Below are 11,910 nucleotides of genomic sequence, written 5' to 3'. Positions count from 1 at the left end.
TACCGGGTTTTCTCCTTCTTTTTTGCCCCATTTGTTTTCACTTCTCGTAGCAGCAGCAGCAGCAGCAGCAGTAGTAGTAGTAGTAGTCCTTCTTCCTGGGCGACTACCTCGCAGTGCTCGCGACGTGTGGAATCGGCGGCCGGATCAGCCAGACGCGGCACGCAGGAGTACCCTTTACGGTGGCCATCGAGCGCTCCCAGCCCCAGTGACATTGCCCCCGCGCGGAGATCATCGTGAGCGTTTCGCGTGTGTGATGCAAAAAGTGATGAACGGCTCAGTCTCAGAGTAGCAGAGTGAACGCAGAAGAAGCAACCTATTCGACAGTGTGACGTGTAACGTGTCTCTGTGTGTGTGTGCGTGTACGTGGGTGAGTGAGTGTAAGGACAGAGAGAAACCGAGGAACGAAGCGAGTCGCGAGTCGGCAGGATGATCGATAACGGGTACTCGTACGTGACGCGCGACAACCTGCGGTACACGGAGCTGAACGATGGGCGATCGTACGCGCAGATGAGCACCCTATCGTCACCGTCGAGTGCGATGGTGAACCGGAGCAGCCTGCTCGACTACGATACGGTGGTGCACGGTGGTTCGTCCGTGGTGGCCACCTCGCACCTGACTAACCACCGACCGTACGATCCGTCACCGCAGACCGCCTTCGAGCGGTACGACACCGCGTCCTATGTGCCGCAGACGCGCCCGAACCTTTACCCGGCGGCCGCTGCAGCCGCGGCCGCCGTCGCTGCCTACGGTTACAGCCAACCATCGATCATCGATGAGGAGCCAAAGTACCTGACAGCCGACCAGCAGCAGCAGCAGCAGCAGGTGCCACACCAGGACGTACAGCAGCAACCCCCGCCACAGCAGCAGCAACAGCAACAGCATCATCATCATCAACACCATCATCAGCAGCAGCAACAGCAGCAACAGCAGCATCATCAGCTCAGTCATCATGCGGCCGCCACAGCGGCCGCCAGTGGCGGTATGATGAAGGTGGAGATGGAAGAGGCACCAACCGGACCGATCTATCCGCGCCCGATGTACCACTACGATCCGGCGGCCGCCGCCTGCCACGGTACCATGCCGCCCGGCTTCTCCGCCATCAACCTGAGCGTGAAGGAGTCGAGTCCACCGCCGCAACAGCCGCCACAGCAGCAGCAACAGCAGCAGCAGCAGCATCCACCTCCACCGGCGCCGGGCGGCGCACCTACGGCGGGCCTATCGCTGCCACCGTACAAGGCAAGCACCGGGACACCGTCGCCGGGCCACGGCCGGAAGCTGCAACCGGGCGACGAACGCGTCGGTCACAAGCCGCTCGCGTCAGCGAGCCCGGAACCGGACCGTAGCCCGGTCGCCCAGCGCAACAGTAGCCCCCCGACATCGCTGGACCTTAGCTCCACCAACAGGTATGCCAGCGACCACCGTACAGGACATGGACACCCATCACTAACGCGCGCGCTTCTCGTTTTCTAGCGGCGCCACCAGTCCCGGGTTCGCCGGACGCCACAACCAATATGGCGGCGGCGGTGAGCAGCCGGTCAACACCGGCAGCGAGGTGTCCGGCCAAAACCGGGCACCGGTTAGCGAGGTGACCGGTGGTAACGCCAACGGGAACGGTCCGAGCGAGTACAGCAGCCCGGAGCGCCCGCTCGGGATGGGTTTCGCGCGGCCCCAACCACCGTCGGCGTCGTACAGCCGGGAGTCGACACCGGACAGTGGCGGTTCCTACTACGCCGACAGCTATCGCGAACAGAGCGGTAAGTAACAGTAACAGCAGCAGCACACGCGAAAGCTTGGAACTCGTTAATACTTGGCCGCACAAAATAGGTCTCTCATATCTCAGCGCAAAAAATGACGTATCAAAGAAAACGAAGAAGGTGTCCTTTTGTCGGTTTTCTTATTGCCTTTAATAAGAAAGATTGATGCAAATTATTCATTCGTTTTTTATATGACTTTTTCAACTTTTACTTTGACATCACCCCAAAAACGGTTTGCAGCAGTACAGTAGGTCACATCATTTCCCTCCCTTTTGTTGCACGTCACTCTCATTTCAGTTGGTTTTCAATACATTTCTGATATCCTTTTTATGTTTCCTTATGATAATCGTCCAACAGAAATCGATGGAACGAAAATGCAGACATTTTTTTTAATGATAGTTTTATCTATGAAAACCGATCTATTTGAGTACAAAACATTAACGCCATACTTTCCGGGTTAGAACAAGCTACCTAAATCATGCCAAACTTACACAGGATCGTTGGTGGACGAATGAAGAACAAAATGCTTTTCTGTAGAGACTTTTTTTTTTGCACAAATTTCGAATGAATGTTGGTCGAAAAAGGTGAAAAAATTTGATTTGTCGCCACAATGTCAAATCCCAAGCCAAAATCATCATCTTACGGGCAAATTTATCTCCGTAAATAAATCAAACCCCTTCTAAACCACTCTCTCAATGATTGGCAAGGTAAATTTTTGTGCCCAATATTTTTCGAAACGCATGTTGTTACGTGTGTTCCATCGTCCATCCAAATGCATCGTTTGAATTCGGTCACCGCTTCGGTTCATACAGCTTCCCTGCACGGATTTGGGCAATCAAGAGGTGCTCTAGCGTCCTATTTGGCAATTTTCTAGCTTTCATGACCTTAAAAATTCTGTTAAAAAATATTTCCCGAACCTTTATATCGACTGTCGTGAGTTTTTCTTGGTGGAATCACGCTGATAGATCCCAAGATTGTTTGTTTCATTTTTGTCTGCAGAATCGGGCATTCGTTACAATCGGGCATTCGTTTCGTCTGTTTTATTTTGCTAGAATCAAGATAAAAGTCCCCTCCTAAAGTTTACATATGGTATTTTGCGTTGAGTTTGAAAATTTAAAGATTTTCGCGGTTTTTTCTCCAACAAAATCGAGTTTTAACAGTGTGAGTGTGCAGACTTTTGTATCCCCCTGTGCGTTCCATCGGCGATAACTTTTGAAGCCGTAGATCAATTTTGACCAAAAAAAAAATTTACAACAAAACATAAACAGACTACAAGACGCTGATTAAAACACTGTCAACGGAAGGGCAAAGTGACCACTTGTGCAGGCGCGTTGCAATGATTAAAAGAAAGCGGCCAAATAATAAGTGCTTTTCCAAGCTTTACCAAACATCAGCAACCATTACGACCATCTTCACCTCCATCTACTCCCCATCTCCTACTCTCCAATCACCATCAGGGTACAGCCCGCACACCAGCTACGGGATGGTGGTGCAGCCGGACTACGGCAACGGGTATCCGGGTTACGCACCGAACGCCTACCAGTACAGTGGCCCGTACGCCAGCTCGCTCGGTACCGGCGTCTACCCGCCGACCGTACCCGCCAGCTATCCCACCAGCACCAGCGCCAGCTTCGTGACACCGTCGACGCTCGGCCAGCACATAGCGCCCCACGACGCCAACCTGCTGAAAGCCGGGTAGGTATCTACGCTGACGTCCCCCCCCCTCTATTTGCTTTGACTGATCTTGCATCAACCTCTGACCAAACCAAACCAACTGACTGACTGACCAAAGCAGTTCCTTCCTGTGCAGTCTCACCGGCTACCAGCGGCTGGAGCGGCCCCAGTTTCCGTCGCAATCGCAAGAGCTCAAGTGTCCGACGCCCGGGTGCGACGGTTCCGGGCACGCCACCGGTAACTACTCCTCCCACCGCAGCCTGTCCGGGTGTCCGCGGGCCTCCAAACCGAAGAGCAAACCACGCGACGGCCAGGAATCGGAACCGCTCAGGTAAGACCGATCAGGGAACGCATTACGCGCATCGCTCGACACCGAACACTGCATTGACACAAAGTCCCTTCTCTTGCTCTCTCTCTCTCTCTCTCTTTTTCTCTTCTGCTCTTCTGCTTCTGATTAGATGTCCGATTCCCGGTTGTGATGGATCCGGGCACTCGACCGGGAAATTCCTGTCCCATCGAAGGTAAGTCAGTCAGTCAGTGAGATTATGCGCCCTACGACCGAAGTCCTAGTCCAAGTGTCAAGTGTTCTCAGAAAGAGACAGAAAGAGGCTACCAATACCAAGTAGAGGCTTCTAGGCTCTTCTGTATTGTTTGTTATTTATTGGTTCCATATTCCACCGATAAGCGGAGGTAAAATGTAAGGAGTGCACAGGAAAGCTAGCAGCTACTATCTATCCGTGAGATTACTTCGAACGCCAACGACGGTCATTACGATGCTTATGCGATACTATTTAGCGGGTTTACCAGGTGTTCCGGTTGCCTTAAATCTGCTGTTTGTTATATCAAAGGGAAAAACAACACATTATTCAAAGTAGAAAACCAAAGAATAATTTATTCCCAATTTCCAGTATCTTCCCTCCCAGTATTTCCATCTTTTGGGTAATTTGTGTGCAAGCATGCCCAAAACGAAAGGCTTCTTTTTGTGTAACAAACCACTCGTCAAACCATTTTCAGGCCTTCTTTATACGAAACGAAGTGCTGATCGGCAATCGGCGCGTGACTCATTGGCAAAAACAGGTGATAGTCGCAAGGAATTAGCGGCGTGAGGGATAGAACCTTCCACTTGAGTGTATCAAAGAAATTTTCAAACCATTTTTTAACGAGTGCGTTGTCGTAGAGAATTATCAATTTCTCGTGTCTCTGTTTATAACTCGGCATTTTTTTAATGCAAAGCACGGTGCAGTTTGATTAGCTGTTAATGCCTGCAATGCTCATGCAACAGTTTCCTCGCGTTTCGACAGCTCGCAGTAGCCGACGCCCAGCGTCCAAAGTGATTTGGTTTTAAGAAACAATGGTTGATGGTTCACCGAGATCTACTGACGGTTTTTTTTATGCTTTAGATTCCCAAAGTACATCCACCGTTTATCGCCAGTCACCAGAAGATGCAGGAACGACATTCGTTTTGGGCTAGAAAGCAAAATTTCGCATGTTTCTTGACGTCGTTCCATCTTCCGTTCAATATCGTTCAATTCATAGGTTACTCATTTTCCAATCGTTTCACCTTCTCCATGGTCCGTAAACGTTTGAAAACGGCTGATTTAGGCTACTTGTAACTGCTGGGCAAGCATTTTTCCCGATTGGGCATCAGCTTTATCCAAAAACAGCTTTCAGCTCATGGTCCTTAACTTTCCTGGATCGATTTCCATGCTTCTTGTCACTGCCAGGTCAAAATAGCCATTTTTGAACCGCCGAAAATAATCTCTGCAAGTATGGGACAATCGTTTTATGGGATTCGGCAGCCGATTTATTAAAATTCAAAGTAAAAAAGTTGAGCTTTCCGCATATACTCTTTTTCTAGCACAAAACTAGACATCATTACGGGAGGAAAAATGTACGTTTTTCCAAGGAATCACTTGATAGTATAAAAGAATAGATAGAATATAATAGATAATATAGAATATATTATCAGGTGTACAAATAGAAACTCGCCGTTTTTTCTCAAGATTTGAGGCTTTATTGTAAAAAACTCCTCACAAACTCATTCTTCAAAGTAATTGCCATAGTTAGCCACAACTTTTCCCTACAATTTGGGCAGCTTTTGAGTTCCTTGTGGGAAAAATTGTTCATCTTTCGACGCGATCCATGCATGGATTCAATTTTGGGTGTCCCCGAAAGAACGGAAGCGCTGCTCGGCCAGGTCATGCGTCATCGATCGGAAGAGATAGTAGTCTGATGGAGCGATGTCTGGAGAGTACAGCGGGGGGGATAGTATGTGCTATTTTAATGTTTCCAGGTATATTTTCACGATTTGCGCCGCCGGCGCCGTTCGATGTTCCTCGGCTTCAACTCGTGCGGCACACAGAATCCTAGTTTCTGGATCATTCCTAGGGCTATTAGCCGATGCGATATTGCTTGTTACGTCACGCACAATAAGTCTGCAAGTTCCTGTTGCGTTTGACAAGAATCTTCTTCCAGAAAAGTGTTCAATTAGGCATTTTCGAATTTTGTGGGACACTGCTTGTCTGGCACGTCATATTCGCCATTTTTGAACTTGCAAAACCACTCCAGACGCATTCTTTTACTAATGCAGGCTTCACCATAAACATTTACTATCATTCGATGCGCTTCAGCTGCTTTTTTTTTTTAGTATGAAACTCAAAAAGCAACACTTCCCGCAAATGGCACTTATTCGGCTGAAACTTCGCCATGTTCGCACATGAATAACTCAAAGCAGGGTGAAAATAAACAAACGAGATTTTGGGGAATTGTGAACAGATGCCCCAGCTGTAATTACCAGGGTTTTGCATGTTTTTATCGATTAATTTGCAGCTGCTAGACTCCTTAAGGGAAAACGGCGAGTTTCTATTTGTACACCTAATAGATAGGAAATAGTATAACATCTTGATAACAGCACAATTTTCTCAATAAACCCATCTAGAAGCAAACAGTAAACAGATTCAAGGTTCTACATCTGGCAAAACAATCAACGGATGCATAGTTCTTCCTCTTAGTAACTATACCAATATTAGTAAAATGTACCTACGTGGTCAAACAAGGACCAGTCAGTCAGTGTTTGAGGCGTTGAGCGATAATCTCATCCCTTACTGTCAAAACTCCATACAATGTCATAGTGCTGACACTATATTTGAGTCTAAAAATCAGGTCGTAATATCGGAGGTCCTGGAACTACCTGGAGGTCTTCTAACCCACAGTTCACGCGCTCTCTCTTCCTGTCTTTCCCTCTCCTTTGCCAAACAGTGCATCCGGCTGTCCAATCGCGTTCCGCAACAAGATGCACATCCTGGAGAATGGCGGTACGATCGAGCAGGCGAAGGCGGCGATGGCGCAGGCGGCGGCCGGCAAGTTCGAACCGTTCGCCTGCCCGACACCGGGCTGCGAAGGTGCCGGTCACGTCGACGGTACGTTCAGTACGCACCGAACCGCCGCCAGCTGCCCGATCGCCAGCGGACAAACCCAGCAACAGCAACAGCAACAGCAGCAACAACAGCAGCAACAGCAGCAGCAGCAACAGCAGCAGGCACCGTCCAGCAAGAAGCCCCGGTACGGTACCGACACCGATCACGTCCTCGGTACGCTCGGCAGCTCGGTGGTTTCGGCCGCGGCCAAATCGTTCAACGGTAAGCTAATCGAGGATTGACCGAGGCTACTGGACTACTGCCTAGACTAAAACCGCTGTCTGTGTATGTATGTGTGTGTGTGTGTGTGTCTCCGATCTCTTCTCGGCCCTGCGCTCTCCCTCTCTTCCTCTCTCCTTCTCTCTCACTCTTTCTCCCTCTCTGCTCTCTGCCTTCTGCTCACTGCTCTCCGATCTGCCTTGCTCTGCTCTGCCACTCGCGTATGATGTGTGCGTGCGTGTGCGTGCGTGTGCGTGTGTATGAATTTTGCCTGCACCCCCGTACCAAACCGCCCCTCCCCCCCCTTTCCTCCACCTCCTCCACCTTTTCCATCGCATTCCTCCGCATTTCCCTTCACCATCCCAGAGCTGGCCACGGGGTACGGTCCGGTCATCAAGGGTGCTCCGGTGCTCATGCCGACCGTGGTCACCGCCACTGCCCTCGGTCACCATCCGGCAGCCTCGGTGCTGCCACTGTTGGGCTCAACCGAGCCACCGAGCTCCGGCGCCGCTCTCGATCAGCAGCATCACCTCATCAGCAACAGCAGCCCGACGAGTAACAATAACAACAACCACCACCACCATCATCATCATCATCAACATCATCAGCAGCAGCAGCAGCAGCAGCACTTGCACCAACAACAGCAACACCCTTTCGGTGAGAATGTCCAGACAGCTGGTACCGAGGACATCCTTACCCTCGACGAGGAGATCACCGAGCTTAAGCGGGAGAATGCCCGCGTCGAGCTGCAGATGCTGCGGCTCAAGTCGAACATCAACGCGATGGAGTCCCAACTGAACAACAACAACAGCAGCAGCAGCAACAGCAACAGCAACAGCAACGGTGGCAGCGGCGATTGTGGCGCCCTAGGGCCGTCCGGTGCTGCTGGGCCACTGGGAAGCGCTCAGGGGGTGGTCAGTGCAGTCGCCGCTGCCACTGCCGCTCCCGAGCCGGCCTCGAAGCTGCTCGAGATCGGTACGCGAGGCATCACCTGAAACTTGCTTACCTGTTAGGACGATGCCGGTACAGGAGAGGCACTACCACTCCCTATGTACCACCACCCTACGCACACCTACTACTATTACCATCCCCCTCAACAGCAGCAGCAGGAGCAGTAGCAGTAGCAGCAACAGTAGCAGTAGTGCAATAGCGGCAGCAAATAGCGCATCAACCACCATCGCGAACCGCTAAGCCACGTCACGATCTGCGCAACGCACCTGCCGGGAACCCCCTGGGTGGACGGCAACTGTAGAGACCCACCCCAGAGTGACGTAATGCAGGGGGATGCAAGCTGTTAGTGAATGCACGTGTGTGTGTCTGTGTGTATGTGTTAGTGTGCGTGTGTCTGTGCGTGTGTGTGTGTATGTGTGTGAGTGTGTGTAGGGGAAGGTATATGAGGGTGTGTTAGTGTGTGTGTGTGTGAGGTGGAGGCAGCAAGTGGTTTGGTGGAGGTAGAAAAAACGGGCGGAAAGGGGGAGTGCGGTGCGGAAATCTCTTCGAATCGGTATTTATCCTAACAAAGCCTCTAACAGTAACTCTGAAAAGGGGTGTGATTGAGAAATTCTATCGCAGGAAGGTGAAATCAGAGAGCGAGCGACAAGTAGAGAGACAAGAAGTGAAAGAGAGAGCGAGAAAGGAAGAGAGGAAGAGAGTGAGGGAGAGAGCGATCGTAATGCTTCTAATCGTTGGACATATTCATCCCCTTTGCAAACAACCCCCTCTCCCCCTCCCCCCACCCCAAAAGCGAGTCTGAATTGTCGCAGAAGTGTAGTAGTGTACAGCATTGACGCAGCGCAGTGGCATTGTAAAAATCAAACAGCAACAGCAAACCAATCAACCAACCTAATCTCCTTCCCTCGTCCCTTGAGTTATCCTAGCCTCCATCCCGAGGTCTCACCCCCCTCGTGTAAATCCCTTTGATCGTGTTTATCTCGTGTACTAGCGCTAAGGAAACAACAGACGGTATACTGCATTGTAGTGGATTTCCCTTTTTTGGTAAGATGTTTGGTGAAGAGCACACAGGAACATGCAACCCTTGCACTGTATACTAAACTGGAAGGGGAGGAGGGTTTGTGACAGAGAGAGAGAGAGAGAGAGAGAGAGAGAGAGAGAGAGAGAGAAAGAGAGAGAGAGAGAAGGAGAGGGAGAGAGAGAGATGGCAGGTTAGAAAAGTTCACACACATACATATATATATATATCTATATATATATGTATCGAAGTGAAATTAGCAGTTACAGTATTTACTAGCGGGAGGAACGAAGGCAGACATTAGGCGCGTTTCCCTGGAGAGAGAGAGAGAGAAAGAGGGTGAACGGTGCAACCAAGCATAGGGGGAGTAAAACCATTTTTAAAAATAAGCTAAAACGAGAGATGGACGAACACAGACAGACTACGACGACGACGACGACGACGGCGATGCCTGAACACAGAAGATGAAAACAAGACAATTTCACTCTCGAAAACACAACGCAAACAAAAACAAAAAAAACCACTAGTCGAAATGTGCTATACGACTTACTTTTAACATCATTGTGTATTGTAATTGATAATACTGAGGTAGAAAAAGCTGATACGGCGCTGGAAAGCTGGAAAAAAAAATACTGAGGTATATGTATATGGGAGCTAAATGAGATTAACAGAAGCGAAGAAGCGAACTGCTGAACAATAAATGCATTATTATTTTAATAAAAAAAAAAACCTTAACCAAGTAGAACGGAATGTAAAACAGGAACCGGGGAGGTGGTGGCTAACGAAAACAACACATAAAAGCAGCGTAAAACACACACACACACACACACACACACACAAACACTCACACACTAACACTCACACACACACAACACACCTTCTTGGGGGTTCTTTTTACCAAAATATCGAAAACAGGAGCAGTAAATACAGAATGCAGAACCCGCAAAGAAGCTGAAGACGCCGGAGCCGATAAGGATAAGAAGAAGCCGCTCAATAGAGAAAAGAGTAAGTAGTGGTGTAATGGAAGGGGAGGGGAAGGGTGAGTAGAGAAGAAAATCCATAAAATAGTTAAATAGTTAAAACAAGATAATCCGAAGAGACAGAAAGAAAGAAAGAGAAAAAGAGAGAGAGAGAGAGAGAGAGAGAGAGAGAGAGAGAGCTGGAAAGGAGTGAGCGAGAAGGCGAGCGGCGCAACAATAAAACCAAAATTCAATTAGCGAAATTGTAAAAAAAAAACGAAAGCAAACTAACACAGAACAGAAACAGAACAAAACAAAACAGGGTGTAATGGGGGGAATGGTGGGGGGAGGGGGGCTGGTGATTAAAACGAGATGCACACATGGCACGTGCACGGGTGGAGCGTAATATGTGAATGTGTGCGTGTATGTATGTATTTGTGTGCGTGTGTGCTGTGTGTGTGCGTGCGTGGAAAAACAAGGTAACTATAGGTAGAGTCGGAACGATTCGATCGGATCGATGGATGGATCGGAGCGGGATCGATGGTGTAGAAGAAGGAAACGAAGAAGGAATGAAAAGAAAGAAAGCGGTAAGAAGGAGAAGAAGAAAAAAAGGGCGAAAAGGGAAAATAAAGTAATACACAGCAACACACACACACACAACACAACAACAACAACCTACTTGTATGTAACCGGTTATGAATTTTAATAAAAAGGTAACATTACATTCTTGCTTTGTGTGACATTGTGGCGCAGAGAGACGTCCGAAAATCCATTCTTCTCACCACCAACGATGCTGCTGCTGCTGCCCAACAGTGCCAACGATTGCCAGCTACTACTGACAGACGTTTGACTTCTCTCCCATTTGTCATCCAATCAATCTCAGTCTCAGTCGCACGTCGTGTGGCAATCGTTTTTATGTTTATTATGCGATCGTGGGTTTTGTTTTTCCTGCGCTAGCGTTAAAGCATATCCACCCTTTCCTGCCTGCCTTCCTGCCAGCAACCATCCGCGGCACTATTCGCGGCAACTCTTTCGCGAAAGGAATCCACAGCGCCGCGCCAGGATCGATGGCAAGATTGATGAGGACCAATCGGCTGTGACTGAAGGAGATCAAAACGTTTTCTCTCTCTCTCTCTCTCACACAAACTCACATCTCATCTCCTTATATCAGGCGAAAAAGGCGCGCTGAAGGGGAGGTTGTTAATCATATTCAACCATCTGATGGGAGGCAACCATCAGGACAACCTTCAGCTTTTTTTTTAAGTATCCTTCAGCTTTTTTTTTAATTGGCATTTTGTGTGTTGCTTATGGAGGATTTTCTTCCACGCGTTTTCTTTTCCTTCTTCCCTCCGCCCCCTTCCCCCTCTCCTTTCCACGTTTCGTGTTGCCCCCCCCGTGGGTTCCGGGGGTTCCTCCAGCGCGAGGATCCCCGGATTACGATTAATTACTTCGGGCTAGAAGGCTTCCACCCCCCCTTCTTCCTTCTCCTCCCCTGTCCCCGACCGTATTTTTCCCTCCCCATCCCCTGCGGCAATCGAAGTAATTTTCCATGTTTCCATCAGCTCGCCGAGGCGTCCGTCAATTCATGTTGCAAAAACCCCGCCTGAAAGCCGTTGGTTGGTAAGAGCGGGCGGGGAAGGAGGGGGGAGACAACTATAATAAAAAAAAAACGGACGACGGAATATCATCGTCAGGCAGTTCGGACAGTTTAGGTTCCCGCTGGTCGCGCTGGGAATGCAGAGTGCGTTCGTTTCGCGTTTCGTGCTGTCGCGCCGCGCACTCCATTGATACGGCTCATCGGCTGGACCCTCCCACACCCCCTTGCTTTCCGTGTTTGCTGTTCCTTTTTTCATCTTTCTCCAGCAGCAGGATATAACAGCTTCAACGCCGCCGCCAACAGCAGCAACAGCAGCAACAGC

The 11,910-nt window shown here is 49.5% G+C and overlaps 1 protein-coding gene across 1 annotated transcript; it reads left to right on the top strand.

Annotated features, from left to right (window-relative positions):
* The first annotated feature begins 280 nt into the window (after positions 1 to 280).
* On the top strand, positions 281 to 8,089 carry LOC125956106 (trithorax group protein osa-like). The gene is made up of 8 exons (XM_049687704.1): positions 281 to 1,403; positions 1,471 to 1,754; positions 3,212 to 3,449; positions 3,565 to 3,759; positions 3,887 to 3,949; positions 6,687 to 6,847; positions 7,430 to 7,538; positions 7,695 to 8,089. Exons 1-8 carry the CDS (start codon positions 427 to 429, stop codon positions 8,056 to 8,058), a joined length of 2,391 nt encoding a protein of 796 aa, XP_049543661.1. The 5' UTR covers positions 281 to 426; the 3' UTR covers positions 8,059 to 8,089.
* Positions 8,090 to 11,910: the final 3,821 nt, after the last annotated feature.

Source organism: Anopheles darlingi, chromosome X, assembly GCF_943734745.1.
Source record: "Anopheles darlingi chromosome X, idAnoDarlMG_H_01, whole genome shotgun sequence".
NCBI lineage: Eukaryota > Metazoa > Arthropoda > Insecta > Diptera > Culicidae > Anopheles > Anopheles darlingi.
The sequence above is the reverse complement of the archived record's forward strand: the minus strand, read 5'-3'. Positions and strand labels throughout refer to the sequence as shown.